Source organism: Salvelinus alpinus, chromosome 20, assembly GCF_045679555.1.
Source record: "Salvelinus alpinus chromosome 20, SLU_Salpinus.1, whole genome shotgun sequence".
Classification (NCBI taxonomy): Eukaryota; Metazoa; Chordata; class Actinopteri; order Salmoniformes; family Salmonidae; genus Salvelinus; species Salvelinus alpinus.
In genome coordinates, this window is record NC_092105.1 from 17,262,068 (window position 1) to 17,287,782 (window position 25,715).

At 45.6% G+C, this 25,715-nt stretch overlaps 1 protein-coding gene across 1 annotated transcript in view; it reads right to left on the reverse strand.

Moving 5' to 3' along the window:
- Window positions 1–24,848, reverse strand: part of LOC139547079 (uncharacterized) — a 42,841-nt gene extending 17,993 nt beyond the window's left edge. The window contains exons 1-2 of the mRNA XM_071356136.1: window positions 24,820–24,848; window positions 23,056–24,465 (exon numbers count right to left, since the gene is read on the reverse strand). Coding sequence (XP_071212237.1) covers window positions 23,056–24,465; window positions 24,820–24,848 — 1,439 coding nt within the window. The remainder of the gene's footprint in view (window positions 1–23,055; window positions 24,466–24,819) is intronic.
- Between the last annotated feature and the right edge of the window lie 867 nt (window positions 24,849–25,715).

The following is a 25,715-nucleotide window of genomic DNA, read 5'->3' on the forward strand; positions in this document are numbered from 1 at the left end:
GTCACCGTGGTAACCAGAGTCATTATAATGAGATAAAGACCGTAATGGAGAACTACTGTACAGGAGTCTATTTCGGAGTTGATGTTTGTTAAGTGGAGAGCTCTGATGTTTGTGCCTGCTATGTTCATCTCGTTTAAAACATTCCGCTTCTAATTGTGTTAAATTGCTAAGAAATGATACTGATGAGGACCTAGTCCAGAGTTATTGATACACACGCACACACGCACACATGCACTCACACACACAAACACACGCACACACGCACACACACACACAAATAACATTTTACAGCAAAGCGAAAATAACCCATAATCACTGGAAAGGTTGTTGGGTCCATTAGAACACTCATGGTCAGACCTGTAATCATGTTGGCTGTGCCAACCAATCACATCGGCCCAAACTAACCCAGCACATTACCATTAATTCCACCGCCACAGTGTATATATTGCCTTAATGTGTGGCCATGACCATGAACTAATGTCTGGTACATTGTGTCTGCTACACACTGTACATGGCACAATTACAAAAGCAAGAAAGGAAAAAAGCTGAAAGAGAGAGTTGAAAGTGAAGAAGTTATTTTGCTTCTGAACTTACAGGTGCTACCAACTGGCATCACGTCCTGTTATAGAATTCCGTAATTGGACCACGAAAAACCAGAACCAGATATCGTATCTTGATCGTTTAAGTTAATTAGTCTTTCTCAATTAATGGCTACTCAGCCTTGACAAACTGTGTTGAGTCAATTGTATTGATGCTCCCTTTTAGTTTTAGGGAGGCCGTATCCTTCACAAAAGCACCATTTGTTGCTGAGAGATACTGATAGCCCTCTGGATGACTACAGTAAATATACAACATCATCTCTGTCAGCTAAACATCATTTCAATGATGAAACAGAGGTTTTATAGCTTTTATAGCCTTGTTCTATCTGAGCCTCACTCCTTGTCTCTCGTCGCTCCCCCTCCCAGTCCTTCCCTGCTATGCATATACCTCGTCCCCTTGGCACCTCCGTCTCCTCTCATCTCTCCTTCTTTCACTTTCTTTTTAACTTTTCCTAATTTTCACTCTGTCTGTGTATGTATTCATGAGTTTGTGTGTGTGAGCAATATATGCACTCGTCATGCAGGGCAGTCCTGTTAATGGCTTAAAGGGGAAATCACCGCATCTCGTCTGATTTACAGTCAACCCCCACCCTCATCTGTCACCCAAAACATGATTTACAGTCAACCTCCACCCTCATCTGTCACCCAAAACAGGATTTACAGTCAACCCCCACCCTCATCTGTCACCCAAAACATGATTTACAGTCAACCTCCACCCTTATCTGTCACCCAAAACATGATTTACAGTCAACCTCCACCCTCATCTGTCCCCCAAAACATGATTTACAGTCAACCTCCACCCTCATCTGTCACCCAAAACATGATTTACAGTCAACCCCCACCCTCATCTGTCCCCCAAAACATGATTTACAGTCAACCCCCACCCTCATCTGTCACCCAAAACATGATTTACAGTCAACCCCCACCCTCATCTGTTACCCAAAACATGATTTACAGTCAACCCCCACCCTCATCCATCACCCAAAACATGATTTACAGTCAACCCCCACCCTCATCTGTCACCCAAAACAACTGAGGGAGAACCATAACAAAGTAGGGAGAGGCTCTACCACCACTCTGCAGCACCCAATGACCCAGTGCCACCACTATGCAGCACCCAACCATGACCCATTACCTCCACTCTGCAGCACCCAACCATGACCCAGTACCACCACTCTGCAGCACCCAACCATGACCCAGTACCACCACTTTGCAGCACCCAACCATGACCCAGTACCACCACTCTGCAGCACCCAACCATGACCCAGTACCACCACTCTGCAGCACCCAACCATGACCCAGTATCTCATCTCCTCTGCAGCACCCAATCATGACCCAGCACCGCCACTCTGCCACACCCAATCATGGCCCAGCACCACCACTCTGCCACACCCAACCATGACCCTGTACCACCACTCTGCAGCACCCAACCATGACCCAGTACCACCACTCTGCAGCACCCAACCATGACCCAGTATCTCATCTCCTCTGCAGCACCCAATCATGACCCAGCACCGCCACTCTGCCACACCCAATCATGACCCAGCACCACCACTCTGCCACACCCAACCATGACCCTGTACCACCACTCTGCAGCACCCAACCATGACCCAGTACCACCACTCTGCAGCACCCAACCATGACCCAGTACCTCATCCCCTCAACAGAACCCAATCATGACCCAGTACCTCATCCCCTCAACAGAACCCAACCATGACCCAGTACCTCATCCCCTCAACAGAACCCAACCATGACCCAGTACCTCATCCCCTCAACAGAACCCAACCATGACCCAGTACCTCATCTCCTCAACAGAACCCAACCATGACCCAGTACCTCATCTCCTCAACAGAACCCAACCATGACCCAGTACCTCATCCCCTCATCAGAACCCAACCATGACCCAGTACCTCATCCCCTCAACAGAACCCAACCATGACCCAGTACCTCATCTCCTCAACAGAACCCAACCATGACCCAGTACCTCATCCCCTCATCAGAACCCAACCATGACCCAGTACCTCATCCCCTCATCAGAACCCAACCATGACCCAGTACCTCATCCCCTCAACAGAACCCAACCATGACCCAGTACCTCATCTCCTCAACAGAACCCAACCATGACCCAGTACCTCATCCCCTCATCAGAACCCAACCATGACCCAGTACCTCATCCCCTCAACAGAACCCAACCATGACCCAGTACCTCATCCCCTCAACAGAACCCAACCATGACCCAGTACCTCATCTCCTCAACAGTACCCAACAATCACCCAGTACCTCTTCTCCTCACCAAACTACGCAACCATGACCCAGTACCTCATCCCCTCACTACTAATGTCACCACAGTCCCTCACACTAAAAGCCAATGATGTGTGAGGAAACTTGCACAACAAAATACATAAAACTCCCCCTTTCCCTCGTCGATAATAAGATTTGTGCCCTCGTCGATAATAAGATATTGATTTGGACACTAGTCGATAATAAGATATTGATTTGGACACTAGTCGATAATAAGATATTGATTTGGACACGAGTCGATAATAAGATATTGATTTGGACACTAGTCGATAATAAGATAATTAGTGTCGGTGGTTGTTGATCAACTGATATACCGGAATTCAGTTTTCGCTTTTCTTTGTCCTTGTTTTTGTTTTCTGTTCAATATCGACCCTTCCAGACGTCCCTTCTTTTGTCTTTTGACCCTTTCACTGGTTTTCTGTTGGGTTTAGGGGCTGTTGGTCTTCCTGTGTTAAGCTGGACCCTAGAGAGGGGGCCCCCTGCCAGGGGGAAGGGGGCATCTGGGGTGGCGTGAGGATAAGGGTCACAGCTTTCAACAGAGAGTGTCTGACCCAAACCCCCTCGTCCAGATGGTCACTGTCTGCCAGGGAGAGGAGCAAAGCTGACCCCTCTCTACACACACACAATATACACATATACAAACACACACAAGCACACACTCATATCTAAATACATGCAAATGAACACAAGCTTACACGCACACACACTGCCCCTACAGAACCCCAGATGGACAGTACATACTTTGATATGTTAAAAAATATTATTTTGTTTCATTTGTGCTATTTTCATTTTGAAATGCCAGAAAAGAAAATGAGACACATAAACAGACTATTTAGCATCTAGCAATCAGATCCAAGTGATCTACATGGAATTTTGTCTAGGAGTTTTTCCTGACAATTTTACATTTTTCCTTGGCTTTAAAAACTTCTGAGCCATATGTGTGTGTTTTTGGGAGCCATATGTGGTTTTGTTGTCCATCCCTTTGTTGGCAAACAGAGCCAGTGAGATGGCAGAGAGAGGGCTGTGTTGGACGAGTCCGGCCCAAACTCCCTCTTCCTCCTGGGGGACTTGTAATGGTCAGATCCATGGGCAGATGGAGCCGCTCCTCCTCCTCCTCCTGTTTCTCCTCCTCCACTTCCTCCTCCTCCTCCTCCTCCTGTTTCTCCTCCTCCACTTCCTCCTCCTCCTTCTCATCCTTCTCCTCTTTCTCCTCCTCCTCTTTCTCCTCCTCCTCCTCCTCCTCTTCTTTGCGTCCTCTCTGTACTCTCTCCAAATCAGACTCGAGCATCCTGCCCTGGGGGAACAAATGCGCTGCTTCTTGAAGGAAGTGTGGCATCTCGGAGAAGGGAGAATTTTGGCAGTTTTCCCAAATAATTTCTATTATCTTGAGCTGCCTTCTGTGGACTCTTCGCCGATGGGACAGAAAGACTATCTTCAGTGACCATGCAATAAAGACCCAGGACTCAAACAAACAAAATCAATCAAACTTGTATTGTAGTCGTAGGTGTACATGTACGTTATAAACGAATAAACACACCCTTCTGGTGGCTCATGTCTTCTCACACAGCTCTCCTCTTATAACGTACACCCTATGGTGCATTATTGTTATTATCATTATTATTATTATTATTGCTCACAAAAAAGCTTCAAATCAATGAGCCCAAAAATCGACTCTATTCCATCTGCGAGCGAGGGAAAAATGTTTAGCCCCAGTGAGCAAGGTACAAAAGCGCTCGCCTGTTCAGCTCAGAACTAAAAGCCAATTAGCGTTTCCAATATCTCCCAGCTGCCCACAATTAAATGCAACGTAACACAATGTGGAAAAAGTCAAGGGGTCTGAATACTTTCCGAAGGCACCGTATATAGGGGGAAACGAGAGATGGACAGGAGAAAGCATTGGTAACAAGGGAGAAGTTTGGATTAGTAGCAGACGTAGGGCTAACACAGATCGCAGTAAAAGTCGTTGTGCGAGAACAAGGGTTAAGGGGAGCAAGTAGAAAATTACCACAGTGCAAATTAACTCGGTAGAGTGTGATTAAAAATACTTTTTGTGAAACTAATTTGCACTTACTGTAGCATAAAATTAAGGTTGCTTTGGAACAGTTGGTTCAATTTTCAGTAGACCATTAGAACTTTTGAAAATGTAATGAGGATCCAAATTACCTCTTTCTCTCCGGTCCACACCAGACGCTGTCTCTCTGTGGAAAGGACCTGCCACATGTTATCCCACACACACGTACGCACACACACACACACACGCGCATGCACACACACACTCTTTCATCAGAGGAGGAGGCGGGGACAGAGCTTAGATTTCAGTAGATAATATCTGTGTCCAGTTATGAGAGGTATCTGTGACACTGGTTCTGTTCAAGTTTAAATCAATAGGATTCATTCAAAGTTATTTATCCTTATCGAATTTAAGATCTGAGATAAGCAGGCAAAACATTTTCAGAGGGCACACTGATTGTCACGCCCTGACCTTAGGGATCCTTTTTATGTCTCTATTTTGGTTTGGTCAGGGCGTGAGTTGGGGTGGGCATTCTATGTTTTGTGTTCTATGTTTTCTATTTCTGTGTGTTTGGCCGGGTGTGGTTCTCAATCAGAGGCAGCTGTCTATCGTTGTCTCTGATTGAGAACCATACTTAGGTAGCCTTTTCCCACCTGTGTTTTGTGGGTAGTTGTTTTTTGTTTTGTGTCTGCACCAGACAGAACTGTTTCGGTTTCGTTCGTTCTCTTTGTTGTTTTTGTTATCCAGTGTTCAGTTTTATGAATAAATCATGAACACTTACCACGCTGCGCTTTGGTCCACTTCTTCATGCAACGATGGCCGTTACACTGATAGTGAATATAAATATAAATATGGTCAATCACGTGACAAGGGTCAACACAGTCTTTTCATTCCCCATAATCTCTTTCTAGAGAACCATCTATGAAACTCATTCGCTTCATATTAGAGGTGAGAGGTCATCGCAGAGTCCAAAAGAGATGACCTTTTGAACTATACTTGACTCATTGAGGTCTGCTTTGCCCAATGAGGATGTTCAGAAATCAAATCAACTTAGAGTGCATCCATCCCCTTTTTGGAATACTAAATCTAAATCTCAGCCAAATTACTCAGATGGCATTTAAGAAAGGGAGAAAAAAATCCATACCAAATCTAATATGCTCTAATGAATATGCATGTAATCGTCCATAAAACTGCCCTTGGCGGTGTGACTGTGAGCAGTCATGGAGAGAGTGTTTTGGGCTGAAATACTCTGTGATTGATGCTGGGTTGGGGGCCGAAGAATTCCCCTAGGTGATGAGGCTGTTCTTCTTCGTAGGGGTTTTATGGCGGTGTGCATACAAGTATTAGATGCATTACAATGTGATGAGGCTGTTCTTCTTCGTAGAGGTTTTATGGCGGTGTGCATACAAGTATTAGATGCATTACAATGTGATGAGGCTGTTCTTCTTCGTAGGGGTTTTATGGCGGTGTGCATACAAGTATTAGATGCATTACAATGTGATGAGGCTGTTCTTCTTCGTAGGGGTTTTATGGCGGTGTGCATACAAGTATTAGATGCATTACCATGTGATGAGACTGTGTTTTTCATAAGGCCTTATGAATCAGCATCCAAAATCAAAATCCAATCAAATCAAATTTTATTGGTCACATACAAATATTTAGCAGATGTTATTGTGGGTGTAGCGAAATGCCTGTGTTCCTAGATCCAACAGTGCAGTAATATCTAAAAATTCACAACAATACACACAAATCTAAAGTAAAAGAATGGACATAAGAAATATATAAATATTAGCTTAAGCAATTGGCATTGACCAAAATACAGTAGAATATAATACATATACATATAATACATATGAAATGAGTAAAGCAGTATGTAAACATTGACTAACAGTGTCTAGCATCCCATTAGTGAAGTGGCCATTCCATGTCTATGTATGTAGGGCAGCAGCCTCTAAGGTGCAGGGTTACGTAATTGTGTGGTAGCCGGCTAGTGATGGCTATTTAACAGTCTGATGGCCTTGAGATAGGAGCTGTTTTTCAGTCTCTCGGTCCCAGCTTTGATGCACCTGTCCTGATCTCGCCTTCTGGATGATAACGGGGTGAACAGGCTGTGGCTCAGTTGGTTGATGTCCTTGATGATCTTTTTGGCCAACCTGTGGCATCGGGTGCTGTAGGTTTCCTGGAGGGCAGGTAGTTTGCCCCAGGTGATGTATTGGGCAGACCGCACCACCCTCTGGAGAGCCCTGTCCACTACTTCTCTATGGGATCTTATCAATCAACCAACTAATCAATAAATCAATAAATAATTGGCTGTATAGCCACAGTACTGTATAGCCCTCAGAACCCAGTACTGCTCCATAAGGTCCTATGAATCAGAACCCAGTACTGCTCCATAAGGTTCTATGAACCAGAACCCAGTACTGCTCCATAAGGTTCTATGAATCAGAACCCAGTACTGCTCCATAAGGTTCTATGAACCAGAACCCAGTACTGCTCCATAAGGTCCTATGAATCAGAACCCAGTACTTCTCCATAAGGTTCTATGAACCAGAACCCAGTACTGCTCCATAAGGTTCTATGAATCAGAACCCAGTACTGCTCCATAAGGTCCTATGAATCAGAACCCAGTACTGCTCCATAAGGTTCTATGAATCAGAACCCAGTACTGCTCCATAAGGTCCTATAAATCAGAACCCAGTACTGCTCCATAAGGTCCTATAAATCAGAACCCAGTACTTCTCCATAAGGTTCGATGAATCAGAACCCAGTACTGCTCCATAAGGTTCGATGAATCAGAACCCAGTACTGCTCCATAAGGTTATATGAATCAGAACACAGTACTGCTCCATAAGGTTCTATGAATCAGAACACAGTACTGCTCCATAAGGTCCTATGAATCAGAACCCAGTACTTCTCCATAAGGTTCTATGAATCAGAACCCAGTACTTCTCCATAAGGTTCTATGAATCAGAACCCAGTAATCCTCCATAAGGTCCCATGAATCAGAACCCAGTACTGCTCCATAAGGTTCTATGAATCAGAACACAGTACTGCCCCATAAGGTCCTATGAATCAGAACCCAGTACTTCTCCATAAGGTTCTATGAATCAGAACCCAGTACTTCTCCATAAGGTGCTATGAATCAGAACCCAGTACTGCTCCATAAGGTTCTATGAATCAGAACCCAGTACTGCTCCATAAGGTTCTATGAATCAGAACACAGTACTGCTCCATAAGGTTCTATGAATCAGAACACAGTACTGCTCCATAAGGTCCTATGAATCAGAACCCAGTACTTCTCCATAAGGTTCTATGAATCAGAACCCAGTACTTCTCCATAAGGTTCTATGAATCAGAACCCAGTAATCCTCCATAAGGTCCCATGAATCAGAACCCAGTACTTCTCCATAAGGTGCTATGAATCAGAACCTAATACTTCTCCATTCCCCACAGTCTGGGTGTTCTGTACAGCATTGCCTCACAGTCCTGCCGTGCCAGCCAGGCCCATTTCAGAGGGAGCCTCTTTATTACGTCTTCTCCACGGCTTCCAGACGAGATGGAACACCACTTTTTCTTATTTTTCCCCCGTCTTCCTCAGACATCCACGGTCTGCCAGGAGCAACGGACTGAGAGGCTGTGACTGATTCTGATGAGTGGGAGAGGAGACAGATGGAAGCCAGACTGCTGCCTGTAGAGCAGCCAGAGTGCACTAATGAGTCTGTGGCTGCTTTAGGGAAGTGCAACGCTGCCACCATAAAACACTGAAGCTTTTCCTGACCACTTGACCTAAACACGGGGGTCTGGCCAAACACGGGGGTCTGGCCATACTCATGACACAGTCTTGGAGGAATAGATAGGATGCTCAATGAACAGTGTCTTGTATCTCTGTATAGCACTTGGATCTGCAGGTAGATTACAGGATTAGAAGCAGTAGAGAGGTTACTCTACATTCATTCCTATGGTCTGGATGGTCCAAGCCTCTTTGATTGTCTGCTTCAAAGATCAATAGGGTCAGCTAGGGGCTGGTGAGTCTGTGGGCCTGGATCTGGCACAGTCGTGATAAGAGCGTGGAGCTCCCAGCTCAGACCCCGCCACGCTCCGCTGGCTCCCCAGCCCTTGGAGCCCCAACCATGGCAATTCTCAGCCGCAGCTTCCTTTCTCCTCCTCTCTGTGGATGAGTCTCTTCCACCCAGAGTTAATTTTTAATGACACACTTTGTTATGTGGGTCCACAGGGGGCCCTTAGTGGCTGTGCTCTAATAAAGATGTGGCTCCTCTGCTCCCTTCAGAGAACGACTTCATTAAAAAAGACTAAAGCCCTTTGAAGTCCTAGATTTCAGTCGTCAGGCCATCCAAAACTTTATTTTATATTTGTCTGTCCATCTGTCTGTCTGGTACTTTTATGAGTTGATTTAGTTTTTTATGTCAATGGCTGTAAACAAACAGGATATTGGGAAGGACGAACGGACTGACCGACCCCCTCAGGACCACTTTATAACTACTTCATAACTGCCCTGGGTTTGTGTGTACACGCACATCTTTTTGTGTGTGTGTGTGTGTGTGTGTGTGTGTGTGTGTGTGTGTGTGTGTGTGTGTGTGTGTGTGTGTGTGTGTGTGTGTGTGTGTGTGTGTGTGTGTGTGTGTGTGTGTGTGTGTGTGTGTGTGTGTGTGTGTGTGTGTGTGTTTGACTGAGAAAGTGTGTGCATGCTTGCTTCTGTGTGCAGAGAGACTGTAACCCAAGAGGGGTGAATTTGGTCTGTTCAACCCCTCAAATCAGTGCGTACCCTGTTACTTCACCTTGGGTATAGTGGCAGTAAGTACATGTATTCAATGAGCTCAAACTGTACTCCTTTTGAAATCAGATTATTTTGAATAATGAATCAGCTTGACCCTGGTGTTGAGTACAAGAGGGAGTCTTTTGATGCACAAACTGAACATTTGTGACAGATTGACTCAGGCACTAATAATTCTTTGTGGCTTCTAACCAGGCTGTCCAATATATTTGGCCAGGATAACGTTACCCTTTAACAGTGATCTAAGGCCAGTTTTGTATTTCATGTTCTAATAGCTAAAGATTAACATTGGGGAAGGATGGTGTCACGTTCGTCGTATGAATCGGACCGAGGCGCAGCGTGGTATGCGTACATTCTTATTTATTAAAAGAATGAACACTGAACAAACTAACAAAATAACAAAACGAAACGTGAAGCTATACAAACGAGTGCTGACAAGCAACTACACATAGACAAGAACCCACGAACACCAAAGGGAAAATGGCTACCTAAATATGATCCCCAATCAGAGACAACGAATAACAGCTGCCTCTGATTGGGAACCATATCAGGCCACCATAGACATACAAATCACCTAGACCTACAAAAACCCTAGACATACAAAAAACCCTAGACAATACAAAAAACCCTAGACAATACAAAAACTAACGTACCCACCCTAGTCACACCCTGACCTAACCAAAATATAAAGAAAACAGAGATATCTCAGGTCAGGGCGTGACAGATGGTTTGATCTTAAATCTGTGAATTTAGAGGGGTACTCCTTCACCACAGGCCCTGACAGGCAAGTACCTGTTTAAGTTAAAGATATTAAACGTTAGTTGTATTCACGTGCGCAAGATTCATGGGACCAGTAACATTTATAACTAGCATCGCTGGTCCCTTTGTGTAGAAGTCTTCCGCATTTATGCAGAGTAATAATAAAATATAATATGTGCCATATAGCAGATGCTTTTATCCAAAGCAATGTACAGTAATGCGTGTATACATGCCCTAACCTGGGTATCTTCAACCTAGGTACCTGTCACTCTTTGTTGTTATTTAATGATGACGTCACTGGGTAAATAATGGACCACTAACAGACCGTGGATGCTTGGCAGTAAGCTTATTGAGTGCTGCCGTGGAAACGGTAGGGCATCCATCTTCGTGGCGATGGGTCGGTGGGGGTGAAACGTCATCTCATATACATATACACTGGCTGAAAGACGGCGCTGGAGATGATGGCTGCCGTTTTACTGGCTCTTAACCAACCGTGTTATTTCGTTAGTTTTTTTGCATTGTTTATAACTTATTTTGTACATAATGTTGCTGCGACTGTCTCTTATGACCGAAAAGAGCTTCTAAACATCAGAAGAACGATTACTCACCTCGAATTGGATGAAGAATTTTACTTTAATGAGTCAGATGGGAAGGATATACTCCAAACACCAGAAAAGGCCCTCATCCCTGTTATTCGGGGCGGCAGGTAGCCTAGTGGTTAGCGAGTTGGACTTGAAACTGAAAGATTGCAAGATCGAATCCCTGCGCTGACAAGGTAAAAATCTGGCGTTCTGCCCCTGAACAAAGCAGTTAACCAACTGTTCGTAGGCTGTCATTGAAAATAAGAATTTGTTCTTAACTGACTTCCATAGTTAAATAAAGGTTAAAAAACAAAAAAAATAGCTGGAGCAGATTAGCCACTCGATCAGGTGACGAGTGGCTAATCTGCCATTGCCATCCGTACTGTTAGCTAATGTTCAATTGCTGGAAAATAAATGGGATGAACTGAAAGCATGTAGATCCTACCAACGGGACATAAAAAACTGTAATATCTTATGTTTCACCGAGTTGTGGCTAAACGACGACATTAATAACATACAGCTGGTGGGTTTTACACTGTATCGGCAGGATAGAACAGCAGCCTCTGGGAAGACACGGGGCGGGGCCTATGTATATTTGTAAACAACAGCTGGTGCATGATATCTAAGGAAGTCTCAAGGTTTTGTCGCATGAGGTAGAATTTCTCATGATAAGCTGTAGACCACACTAGCGTTTTCATCTGTATTTTTCGTAGCTGTCTACATACCAACACAGACACAGATGCTGGCACTAAAACTGCACTCAATGAGCTGTATAATGTCACAAGCAAACAGGAAAACGCTCATCCAGAGGCGACGCTCCTAGTGGCCGGGGACTTTAATGCAGGGAAACTTAAATCAGTTTTATCTAATTTCTATCAGCATGTTAAATGTGCAACCAGAGGGAAAAAATTCTTGACCACCTTTACTCCACACACAGAGACGCGTACAAAGCTCTCCCTCGCCCTTCATTTGGCAAATCTGACCATAATTCTATCCTCCTAAATCCTGCATACAATCAAAAATTCAAGCAGGAAGCACCAGTGACTCAGTATACAAAAAAGTTGTCAGATGAGGCAGATGCTAAACTACAGGACTGTTTTGCTATCACAGACTGGAAAATGTTCCGGGATTCTTCCGATGGCATTGAGGAGTACACCACATCAGTCACTGGCTTCATCAGTAAGTGCATCGATGAGGTCGTTCCCACAGTGACAGTACGCACATACCCCAACCAGAAGCCATGGATTACAGGCAACATTCACACTGAGCTAAAGGGTAGAGCTGCCACTTCCAAGGAGCGGGACTCTAACCCAGAAGCTTATAAGAAATCCCGCTACGCCCTCCGATGAACCATAAAACAGGGAAAGCGTCAATACAAGACTAAGGTCGAATCGTACTACACCGGCTCCGAAGCTCGTCGGATGTGGGAGGGCTTGCAAACTATTACAGACTATGAAGGGAAGCACAGCCGAGAGCTGCCGAGTGACACGAGCCTACCAGACGACCTAAATAACTTCTATACTCGCTTCGAGGCAAGCAACACTGAAGCATGCATGAGAGCATCAGCTGTTCCGGACAACTGTGTGATCACGCTCTCCGCAGCCGATGTGAGTAAGACCTTTTAACAGGTCAACATTCACAAGGCCGCAGGGCCAGACGGATTACCAAGACATGTACTCAAAGCATGCGCTGACCAACTTGCAGGTGTCTTCACTGACATTTTCAACCTCTCCCTGTCTGAGTCTGTAATAGCAACATGTTTCAAGCAGACCACCATAGTCCCTGTGCCCAAGATCACTAAGGTAACCTGCCTAAATGACTACCGACCCGCAGCACTCACGTCTGTAGCCATGAAATGCTTTAAAAGGCTGGTAATGGCTCACATCAACACCATTATTCCAGAGACCCTAGACCCACTCCAATTTGCATAACGCACCAACAGATCCACCCAACTACCTCATCCCCATATTGTTACTTGCCTCTTGCTCTTTTGCACCCCAATATCTCTATTCTCTACTTGCACATCATCATCTGCACATCTGTCATTCCAGCGTTAATGCTAAAATGTAATTATTTTGCCTCCATGGCCTATTTATTGCCTATTTATTTATTGACACCGGCATTGAGGACGATCACAGGAACGCAGTGCGGGTCGATCAGGACCCGATGCAGCTGCCGGAGTTGCGTCGTAGTCGGACAGGCCAGTTGCCCCTACCGAAGTTGCGGCGGTAGGACGGACCAGTAGCAGTGGCATCGGACGGGCCAGTTGTGGCTGCTGAAGTAGCTTCGTCGGACGGACCATTGTGGACGGACCGTCGGACGGACCATTGTGGCGACGTCGGACGGCCCAGTTTCAGCTGCCAAAGTTGCGGCGGCGCCGGACGGACCAGTTGTCATGGAAACCCATTTCATGAAGCTCCTGACAAACAGTTTATGTGCTGACGTTGCTTCCAGAAGCAGTTTGGAACTCGGTAGTGTGTGTAGCAACCGAGGTCAGTCGATTTTTACGCGCTAGGCGATTCAGCACTCGGCGGTCCCGTTCTGTGAGCTGGGCTGAGCCGTTGTTGCTCCTAGACGTTTCCACTTCACAATAACAGCACTTATAGTTGACTGGGGCAGCTGTAGCAGGGCAGAAATTTGACAACTGACTTGTTGGAAAGGTGACATCCTATGACAGCGCCACGTTGAAAGTCACTGAGCTCTTCAGTAAGGCCATTCTTTTGCCAATGTTCGTCTATGGAAATTGCATGTCTGTGTGCTTGATTTTATACACCTGTCAGCAACGAGTGTGGCTGAAAGAGACAAATCCACTAATTTGAAGGGTTGTCCACATACTTTTGTATATGTAGTGTATGTATGTATGTACTGGATGGATGGATGGATGGATGGATGGGTGGATGTACTATATTTGTGTGTGTGTGTGTGTGTGTGTGTGTGTGTGTGTGTGTGTGTGTGTGTGTGTGTGTGTGTGTGTGTGTGTGTGTGTGTGTGTGTGTGTGTGTGTGTGTGTGTGTGTGTGTGTGTGTGTGTGTGTGTGCGTGCGTGCGTGCGTGCGTGCGTGCGTGCGTGCGTGTGTGTGTGTGTGTGTGTCGCAACCTAGCTTTGACTGACAAGTACAGGTTTTTGAATCATCTGCCGATCTTTGCTACAGCCAATCACCTGATATTATTGTGAACAATAAACGTTGTAGTAGCTGTTTCCAGTGATGTCGAGAGGATGTAGTTGTTACAGAATTGTACTGGTGATGTTGGTAATATTCATTAGGATACATTTCATCGCAAGACTTATTCTTCCCTCTTCTCTGCCAACAAGATGAGGGAACAAGTTCTCCCTACGTTGCTCCATTGCTGTTTTTAGACTGTATATAAATAATGACGTTCTACTGACGGCTGACATTGATTAGACAGTTTAACAGGTTGTGGCTCTCTCTCCTCCCATCTGTTTTCTATAGGAGAATAATTACAGGATGGAGTGATGAGAAGAAGAGAAGATGATAGAATGCCAGGAATATGTGAGAGGATGACAAGCAGAGTGTCAGTTACTATGACAATGGAACATACAGAATGATGATCAATGATAGGGGAGTGTTCTGAGGTTAGAGAGGAAAATATTAGTAAAAAGGGAAAATAAGTGAACATACATACTGTATGAGTGAATAGGGGAGTGATAACATAATTCAATATGTGAGTGAATTTATAAGCGAATACATGAGTAAACACAGTAAATATATGTTTTAATATACACTGCTCAAAAAAATAAAGGGAACAGTCCATAGCATCAATGCCTTCCTCTTGCAGGAACTGCTGACACATTCCAGCCACATGAGGTCTAGCGTTGTCTTGCATTAGGAGGAACCCAGGGCAAACCGCACCAGCATATGGTCTCACAAGGGGTCTGAGGATCTCATCTCCGTACCTAATGGCAGTCAGGCTACCTCTGGTGAGCCCATGTAGGGCTGTGCGGCCCCACAAAGAAATGCCACCCCACACCATGACTGACCCACTGCCAAACCGGTCATGCTGGAGGATGTTGCAGGCAGCAGAACGTTCTCCACGGCGTCTCCAGACTGTCACGTCTGTCACATGTGCTCAGTGTGAACCTGCTTTCATCTGTGAAGAGCACAGGGTGTCAGTGGCAAATTTGCCAATCTTGGTGTTCTCTGGCAAATGCCAAACTTCCTGCACGGTGTTGGGCTGTAAGCACAACCCCCACCTGTGGACGTCGGGCCCTCATACCACCCTCATGGAGTCTGTTTCTGACCGTTTGAGCAGACACATGCACATTTGTGGCCTGCTGGAGGTCATTTTGCCGGGCTCTGGCAGTGCTCCTCCTTGCACAAAGGCGGAGGTAGCGGTCCTGCTGCTGGGTTGTTGCCCTCCTACGGCCTCATCCACGTCTCCTGATGTACTGGCCTGTCTCCTGGTAGCGCCTCCATGCTCTGGACACTACGCTGACAGACACAGCAAACCTTCTTGCCACAGCTCGCATTGACGTGCCATCCTGGATGAGCTGCACTACCTGAGCCACTTGTGTGGGTTGTAGACTCCATCTCATGCTACCACTAGAGTGAAAGTACCGCCAGCATTCAAAAGTGACCAAAACATCAGCCAGGAAGCATAGGAACTGAGAAGTGGTCTGTGGTCACCACCTGCAGAACCACTCCTTTATTGGGGGTGTCTTGCTAATTGCCTATGATTTCCATCTGTTGTCTATTCCATTTGCACAACAGCATGTGAAATTTATTGTCAATCAGTGTTGCTTCCTAAGTGGACAGTTTGATTTCACAGAAGTGTGATTGACTTGGAGTTACATTGTGTTGTTTAAGTGTTCCCTTTATTTTTTTGAGCAGTGTATGTTGTGTGTTCCAGGCAGCCATGGGGATGTTTTCTGCAGAGGCTTGTTCTCCGTGTGTGTTTATAAGATGTGATTTTGTACTCTCTCACGGGAGAGGAGGAGCTGATTGCTGCTGTCTCTGTCTTTTTCAATCAGCCCAGCTCTGTCTTTTTCAATCAGCCCAGCTCTGTCTTTTCCAATCAGTCCAACTCTGTCACCTCCTCTCTCCCTCAAACCTGTGTGTGTATGTGTGTGCGCGTGTGTGGGCGTGTGTGTCTGCGCATGTGTGCGTGTGTGTGTGTGTTTGTGGACTGACTGTCAACCAGTCAGTGGTCAGAACCCATTCGTTCTAACACCAAGTCCACTTCTCCAAACTCACTATAGTTCCTAGGCTCTCACTGAGCTGGCTGTCATGTTTTACAACTCTAAACTCTATCTTCAGATCACCAATACTTCCCTCCCTACCTCTCATCCACACCTCCCAAACCTCCCTCACCAACTACCATCATTTTAGGCCATCCCTTCTACACTACCCACCTCCCTCCCCTCCATCTCCCCTACCCATCTCCCACCACCTTCCATCATTCTCCTTCTATCTTTTCACTGCTCTCTTTTCTCTCCTCTCATCTTTTCACCCCTCCTCTCTCCTCCCATCTTTTCACCCCACCCTTCTCTCTCCTCCCTTTCCATTCATAACCTATACTTCTCCCTCTAGCTTCCACCCAGGGCTACATGATAACAAACTTTGGAAGGCAGCTCTTGCCCTGGAGCATCCCAAGCAGAGAGCATATTGTCTCCATCACTAACAGCACTGTAGCAAAACTGCTGTCACGGTGAGTTTGCCATGCTAATATGGCTCTGGGCGCCTCTGCCCTGCCTTTACACTGCTGTGTGTGTGTGTGTGTGTGTGTGTGTGTGTGTGTGTGTGTGTGTGTGTGTGTGTGTGTGTGTGTGTGTGTGTGTGTGTGTGTGTGTGTGTGTGTGTGTGTGTGTGTGTGTGTGTGTGTGTGAGACAGCTCTTTGAAGGCAGCATACTTCAAGGCAGCCATCTCTCATGGCTAAAAGCAGGGCAATTTAAAGACAACTCTTGATGCATGGCAGCATGTTAAAACACTGATTCCCTTGCGCCTCCTCTCCACCTCCTCCTCTCCACCTCCTCCTCCTCCTCTCCACCTCCTCCTCCTCTGAGAGTCTGAAGGGTGAAGAGAAGAAACTTCAAAGGCCTGCCTGACTGACTGACTGGCTGGCTGACTGATACCTGGCAGGGCTTTGAATGATGTCCTTGAGCTGGGCCTGGAAGTGTCACACAGTGAGACAGCAAACAGACAATCTCACGTATGAACGCACGCACGCACGCGCGCGCACGCACGCACGCACGCACGCACGCACACACACACACACACACACACAAACACAGATAAACTTGTGCAAACACACGCACACAACACACACACACGGTACTTTAAACATGCAGAGCAAACACACACTTTCTCTCTCTCTCTGAAACTTTCCTTTGGCTTCTCTCATATCACCACGGCATGATCACAGCACTGAGGGGGTTAAAGTGGACGTCGCCTCTCCAGATGAGTAGTAGTTTTCATTATGTACAGTTGAAGTCGGAAGTTTACATACACTTAGGTTTGACTCATTAAAACTCGCTTTTCAACCACTCCACAAAAGTCTTGTTAACAAACTATAGTTTTGGCAAGTCGATTAGGACAGCTACTTTGTGCATGACACAAGTAATTTTTCCAACAATTGTTTACAGACACAATATTTCACTTATAATTCATTGTATCACAATTCCAGTGGATCAGAAGTTTACATACGCTAAGTTGACTGTGCCTTTAAACAGCTTGGAAAATTTCAGAAAATGATGTCATGGCTTTAGAAGCTTCTGATAGGCTAATTGACATAATTAGAGTCAATTGGAGGTGTACCAATGGATGTATTTCAAGGCCTACCTTCAAACCCAGTGCCTCTTTGCTTGACATCATGGGAAAATCAGAAGAAATCAGCCAAGACTTCAAAAAGAATGTGTAGACCTCCACAAGTCTGGTTCATCCTTGGGAGCAATTTCCAAACGCCTGAAGGTACCATGTTCATCTGTACAAACAATAGTACGCAAGTACAAACACCATGGGACCATGCAGCCGTCATACCGCTCAGGAAGGAGACACGTTCTGTCTCCTAGAGAGGAACGTACTTTGGTGCGAAAAGTGCAAATCAATCCCAGAACAACAGCAAATGACCTTGTGAAGATGCTGGAGGAAACAGGTACAAAAGTATCTATATCCACAGTAAAACGAGTCCTATATCGACATAACCTGAAAGGCCGCTCAGCAAGGAAGAAGCCACTGCTCCAAAACCGCCATATAAAAGCCAGACTACAGTTTGAAACTGCACATCAAATCAAGTTTATTTTATATAGCCCTTCGTAAATCAGCTAATATCTCGAAGTGCTGTACAGAAACCCAGCCTAAAACCCCAAACAGCAAGCAATGCAGGCGTAGAAGCACGGCGGCTAGGAAAAACTCCCTAGAAAGGCCAAAACCTAGGAAGAAACCTAGAGAGGAATCAGGCTATGAGGGGTGGCCAGTCCTCTTCTGGCTGTGCCGGGTGGAGATTATAACAGAACATGGCCAAGATGTTCAAAAGTTCATAAATGACCAGCATGGTCAAATAATAATCAGGAGTAAATGTCAGTTGGCTTTTCATAGCCGATCATTAAGAGTATCTCTACCGCTCCTGCGGTCTCTAGAGAGTTGAAAACAGCAGGTCTGGGACAGGTAGCATGTCCGGTGGACAGGTCAGGGTTCCATAGCCGCAGGCAGAACAGTTGAAACTGGAACAGCAGCAAGGCCAGGTGGACTGGGGACAGCAAGGAGTCATCATGCCCGATAGTCCTGACGCATGGTCCTAGGGCTCAGGTCCTCCGAGAGAGAGAAGGAGAGAATTAGAGAGAGCATACTTAAATTCACACAGGACACCGGATAAGACAGGAGAAGTACTCCAGATATAACCAACTGACCCTAGCCCCCCGACACAAACTACTGCAGCATAAATACTGGAGGCTGAGACAGGAGGGGTCAGGAGACACTGTGGTCCCATCCGATGATACCCCCGGACAGGGCCAAACAGGCAGGATATAACCCCACCCACTTTGCCAAAGCACAGCCCCCACACCACTAGAGGGATATCTTCAACCACCAACTTACCATCCTGAGACAAGGCCGAGTATAGCCCACAAAGATCTCCATCTTCAACCACCGTGCTTCTACACCTGCATTGCTTGCTGTTTGGGGTTTTAGGCTGGGTTACTGTACAGCACTTTGATTTATCAGCTGATGTAAAAAGGGCTATATAAATAAATTGGATTTGATTTAGAAACCTGACTCAGTTACACCAGCTTTGTCAGGAGGAATGGGCCAAAATTCACCCAACTTTTTTTGGGAAGCTTGTGGAAGGCTACCCTAAGTGTTTGACCCAAGTTAAAGAATTTAAAGGCAATGCTACCAAATACTAATTGAGTGTATGTAAACTTCTGACCCACTGGGAATGTGATGAAAGAAATAAAAGCTGAAATAAGCCATTCTCTCAACTATTATTCTGACATTTCACATTCTTACAAAAAGTGGTGATCCTAACTGACCTAAGACAGGGTATTTTTACTTGGATTAAATGTCAGGAATTGTGAAAAACTGAGTTTAAATGTATTTGGCTAAGGTGTTAGACAATGCCCACTGAGGTGGGGAACGTCTGCTGCCAGGAGATTCCACAGGTTTTTGTAGGATACTTTGTAGTTCATTGTAAGAGATACTTTACCAGTGTTACCATGCAATATTACAGCTTGATTTATTACAATAGGTTATCAGAAGATGTTGGCAGGTGCTTCCAGAAGAACCAAGCCATTGCATGGCAGATCGCCCTGGTCTTGTGACAGTCTGTGTCATTGAGTATGCATACCAACATGCCATAAACATATACAGGGCAGATGATTGAGAACTGCATCTGGGAGGACTGAATACATTAGTATAATGAATGTATTGAATGGAATAAAAGATTGATATGGTAAAAGTTATATTTTTGTGTTTATGTTGCATCCATGATCTTCGATGTAACTAAATTAACAGATTTTTTACATAACTGTATCTTAAAGGACCGAGTAAGCAAGAATAGTCAATGTAATAAATCTAGAATAAAATATTGATCTTATGGTAAAAGTAATCATTTGTTGTTTGCAGTGGTGTAAAGTACTTAGGTAAAAATACTTTAAAGTACTACTTTGTACTTTACTATATACAGTGGGGAGAACAAGTATTTGATACACTGCCGATTTTGCAGGTTTTCCTACTTACAAAGCATGTAGAGGTCTGTAATTTTTATCATAGGTACACTTCAACTGTGAGAGACGGAATCTAAAACAAAAATCCAGAAAATCACATTGTATGATTTTTAAATAATTCATTTGCATTTTATTGCATGACATAAGTATTTGATCACCTACCAACCAGTAAGAATTCCGGCTCTCACAGACCTGTTAGTTTTTCTTTAAGAAGCCCTCCTGTTCTCCACTCATTACCTGTATTAACTGCACCTGTTTGAACTCGTTACCTGTATAAAAGACACCTGTCCACACACAATCAAACAGATTCCAACCTCTCCACAATGGCCAAGACCAGAGAGCTGTGTAAGGACATCAGGGATAAAATTGTAGACCTGCACAAGGCTGGGATGGGCTACAGGACAATAGGCAAGCAGCTTGGTGAGAAGGAAACAACTGTTGGCGCAATTATTAGAAAATGGAAGAAGTTCAAGATGACGGTCAATCACCCTCGGTCTGGGGCTCCATGCAAGATTTCACCTCGTGGGGCATCAATGATCATGAGGAAGGTGAGGGATCAGCCCAGAACTACACGGCAGGACCTGGTCAATGACCTGAAGAGAGCTGGGACCACAGTCTCAAAGAAAACCATTAGTAACACACTACGCCGTCATGGATTAAAATCCTGCAGCGCACGCAAGGTCCCCCTGCTTAAGCCAGTGCATGTCCAGGCCTGTCTGAAGTTTGCCAATGACCATCTGGATGATCCAGAGGAGGAATGGGAGAAGGTCATGTGGTCTGATGAGACAAAAATAGAGCTTTTTGGTCTATCTCCACTCGCCGTGTTTGGAGGAAGAAGAAGTATGAGTACAACCCCAAGAACACCATCCCAACCGTGAAGCATGGAGGTGGAAACATCATTCTTTGGGGATGCTTTTCTGCAAAGGGGACAGGACGACTGCACCGTATTGAGGGGAGGATGGATGGGGCCATGTATCGCAAGATCTTGGCCAACAACCTCCTTCCCTCAGTAAGAGCATTGAAGATGGGTCGTGGCTGGGTCTTCCAGCATGACAACGACACGAAGCACACAGCCATGGCAACTAAGGAGTGGCTCCGTAAGAAGCATCTCAAGGTCCTGGAGTGGCCTAGCCAGTCTCCAGACCTGAACCCAATAGAAAATCTTTGGAGGGAGCTGAAAGTCCGTATTGCCCAGCGACAGCCCCGAAACCTGAAGGATCTGGAGAAGATCTGTAGGGAGGAGTGGGCCAAAATCCCTGCTGCAGTGTGTGCAAACCTAGTCAAGAACTACAGGAAACGTATGATCTCCGTAATTGCAAACAAAGGTTTCTGTACCAAATATTAAGTTCTGCTTTTCTGATGTATCAAATACTTATGTCATGCAATAAAATGCAAATTAATTACTTAAAAATCATACAATGTGATTTTCTGGATTTTTGTTTTAGATTCCGTCTCTCATAGTTGAAGTGTACCTATGATAAAAATTACAGACCTCTACATGCTTTGTAAGTAGGAAAACCTGCAAAATCGGCAGTGTATCAAATACTTGTTCTCCCCACTGTATATTGTAGACAACTTTTAATTTTACTTCACTACATTTGTCCATACATTTTCCCTGACACCCAAAAGCTTAGCAGGACATCAAAATGGTCCAATTCATTCACTTATCAACAGAACATCTCTGGTCATCCTACTGCCTCTGATCTGGAGGACTCACTAAACACATATGCTTCGTTTGGAAATTATGTCTGAGTGTTGGAGTGTGCCACTGGCTATCCGTAAATTAAAATAACAAGAAAATTGTGCTGTCTGGTTTGCTTGAAGGAACTTAAGGAACTTGAAATGATTTATACTTTTACTTTTGATTCTTAATTATATTTTAGAAATTACATTTACTTTTCATACTTAAGTATATTTTAAACCAAATACTTTTAGACTTTTACTCAAGTAGAATTTTACTGGGTGACTTTCACTTCTACTTGAGTAGAAGATACCTTCATATCCTGTATCACTACTGATACCTCCATATCCTGTATCACTACTGATACCTTCATATCCTGTATCACTACTGATACCTTCATATCCTGTATCACTACTGATACCTCCATATCCTGTATCACTACTGATACCTTCATATCCTGTATCACTACTGATACCTTCATATCCTGTATCACTACTGATACCTTCATATCCTATATCACTACTGATACCTTCATATCCTATATCACTACTGATACCTTCATATCCTGTATCACTACTGATACCTTCATATCCTGTATCACCACTGATACCTTCATATCCTATATCACTACTGATACCTTCATATCCTGTATCAGATACCTTCATATTCTGTATCACTACTGATACCTTCATATCCTGTATCACTACTGATACCTTCATATCCTATATCACTACTGATACCTTCATATCCTGTATCACAACTGATTGGGGAAGGAGACAAGAAGAGGATGGCACTTTAGACTGTTGAGCCAGAGAACTGAGCCATACTGTAGTCAAAACATGGCTTTGGTCATAACATTACACAAAATATATAATAGAAAAACTGTTTCTTGAGCGGTTGAATGTTGTGTGAATGAGTACTCACTTCATGGGTCATGCCAGGAGAGTTGAAGAGGAATCAGGCTGTCCTACTTAAATGAGGAAGTTACTGTGGGGTCCAGGATAGCCTCTGGCATCAGACAGGATTGAGGGCAGGTGGAACCAAAGTTTTCCCACAGGCTATCAAAGAGCTATCAAGGAGCTAGACATGTACAACAGGGTTGTAGAGATTATCCTAAATTATCCTAAATGAAGAATATTACTGAACAACTCACTTGTAAGGATCACATTGCAAGAAGTGGCTGTTGGTGCGTGGGTGGAACGCTGGAATTCTGGTGGCAGGCAAGTGGCGTACTGGCGGTGGTGATGGCGTACTGGTGGTAGGCAGGTAGCGTACTGGTGGTGGTGATGGCGTACTGGTGGTAGGCAGGTAGCGTACTGGTGGTGGTGATGGCGTACTGGTGGTGGTGATGGCGTACTGGTGGTAGGCAGGTAGCGTACTGGTGGTGGTGATGGCGTACTGGCAGTGCTGATGGCATACTGGTGGTAGGCAGGTAGCGTACTGGTGGTGGTGATGGCGTACTGGTGGTAGGCAGGTAGCGTACTGGTGGTGGTGATGGAGTACTGGTGGTGGTGATGGCGTACTGGTGGTAGGCAGGTAGCGTACTGGTGGTGGTGATGGCGTACTGGTGGTGGTGATGGTGTACTGGTGGTAGGCAGGTAGCGTACTGGTGGTGGTGATGGCGTACTGGTGGTGGTGATGGCGTACTGGTGGTAGGCAGGTAGCGTACTGGTGGTGGTGATGGCGTACTGGTGGTAGACAGGTAGCGTACTGGTGGTAGGCAGGTGGCGTACTGGTGGTAGGCAGGTGACGTACTGGCAGTGCTGATGGCGTACTGGTGGTAGGCAGGTGGCGTACTGGCAGTGCTGATGGGGTACTGGCGGTGGTGATGGCGTACTGGTGGCAGGCAGGTAGCGTACTGGTGGTAGGCAGGTAGCGTACTGGTGGTAGGCAGGTGGTGTACTGGTGGTAGGCAGGTGGCGTACTGGTGGTAGGGAGGTGGCGTACTGGTGGTAGGCAGGTGGCGTACTGGCAGTGCTGATGGGGTACTGGCAGTGCTGATGGGGTACTGGCAGTGTTGATGGCGTACTGGTGGTAGGCAGGTAGCGTACTGGCAGTGCTGATGGCGTACTGGTGGTAGGCAGGTGACGTACTGGCAGTGCTGATGGCGTACTGGTGGTAGGCAGGTAGCGTACTGGCAGTGCTGGTGGGGTACTGGCAGTGTTGATGGCGTACTGGTGGTAGGCAGGTAGCGTACTGGTGGTAGGCAGGTGGCGTACTGGCAGTGCTGGTGGGGTACTGGCAGTGTTGATGGCGTACTGGTGGTAGGCAGGTGACGTACTGGCAGTGCTGATGGCGTACTGCTGATGGCGTACTGGTGGTAGGCAGGTGGCGTACTGGCAGTGCTGATGGGGTACTGGCGGTGGTGATGGCGTACTGGAGGTAGGCAGGTAGCGTACTGGTGGTAGGCAGGTGGCGTACTGGCAGTGCTGATGGGGTACTGGCAGTGTTGATGGCGTACTGGTGGTAGGCAGGTGGCGTACTGGCAGTGCTGATGGCGTACTGGTGGTAGGCAGGTGACGTACTGGCAGTGCTGATGGCGTACTGGTGGTTCTGGTGGCAGCTGAGAACATTTAGATGAAACATCAAATTACATCACTACCTCATCTTACGTGTTATTTTCAGAACAGTATTACATATCACATATGACATGGAGATCTACATTTTCATCTTGCTTTGATGACGGATAATAAAAATATATTTTGCAGTCGCGTCAGGTAAATGGCCTATCAGAGCTTTGTGTGCTAGTGCTGGGGTGGCTGTGCAGGAGGAACAGGGTGGTGATACCTACATGTGTCATCCTCCGGATCCACCAGCAGCTACCCGACGCTGAAGGAGTCTACACAGGATTCAGACCCCCCCTTGATTGAATCTGGATTTTCTCTCAACCGCTTCGGCTTTTGGTGGCGTTTCAAACCGTGCATTCAGGTTCTCAGGGATGGACATCTGCTGGAGCTTAAAAAGTATTTTTGAGGCAGATATTGTCCTTCCTCTCTCTGTACTTCCTGTTTTCTATTTCCTGTTCCTGACTCCTCCTGGCAGTATGGCTTTTTCTCAATTGCATAATCCTCACGTCCTCTCTCCTTGCCTCTTTGTCAAAACCCATTGGAGGAGAAGGTCAGAGGGGCGGGACATCTAGCTTACTCACCCAATGGGTTTTGAGAAGGAGACGGGGAGAGAGGGCGTGAGGATTCAACCTGGTCTCAGAGCATGCCGTATTATTCTGTACTCCATTTAGTATGATATGTTACGCTTCGTATAGATGTACACTACCGTTCAAAAGTTTGGGGTCACTTAGAAATGTCCATGTTTTCCATGAAAACATACATGAAATGAGTTGCAAAATGAATAGGAAATATAGTCAAGACGTTGACAAGATTATCAATAATGATTTTTAATTGAAATAATTATTGTGTCCTTCAAACCTTGCTTTCGTCAAAGAATCCTCCATTTGCAGCAATTACAGCCTTGCAGACCTTTGGCATTCTAGTTGTCAATTTGTTGAGGTAATCTGAAGAGATTTCACCCCATGCTTCCTGAAGCACCTCCCACAAGTTGGATTGGCTTGATGGGCACTTCTTATGTACCATACGGTCAAGCTACTCCCACAGCAGCTCAATAGGGTTGAGATCCGCTGACTGTGCTGGCCACTCCATTATAGACAGAATACCAGCAGACTGCTTCTTCCCTAAATAGTTATTGCATAGTTTGGAGGAAATTGGCTCCAATTAAGCACCATCCACAGGGTATGGCATGGCGTTGCAAAATGGAGTGGTAGCCTTCCTTCTTCAAGATCCCTTTTACCCTGTACAA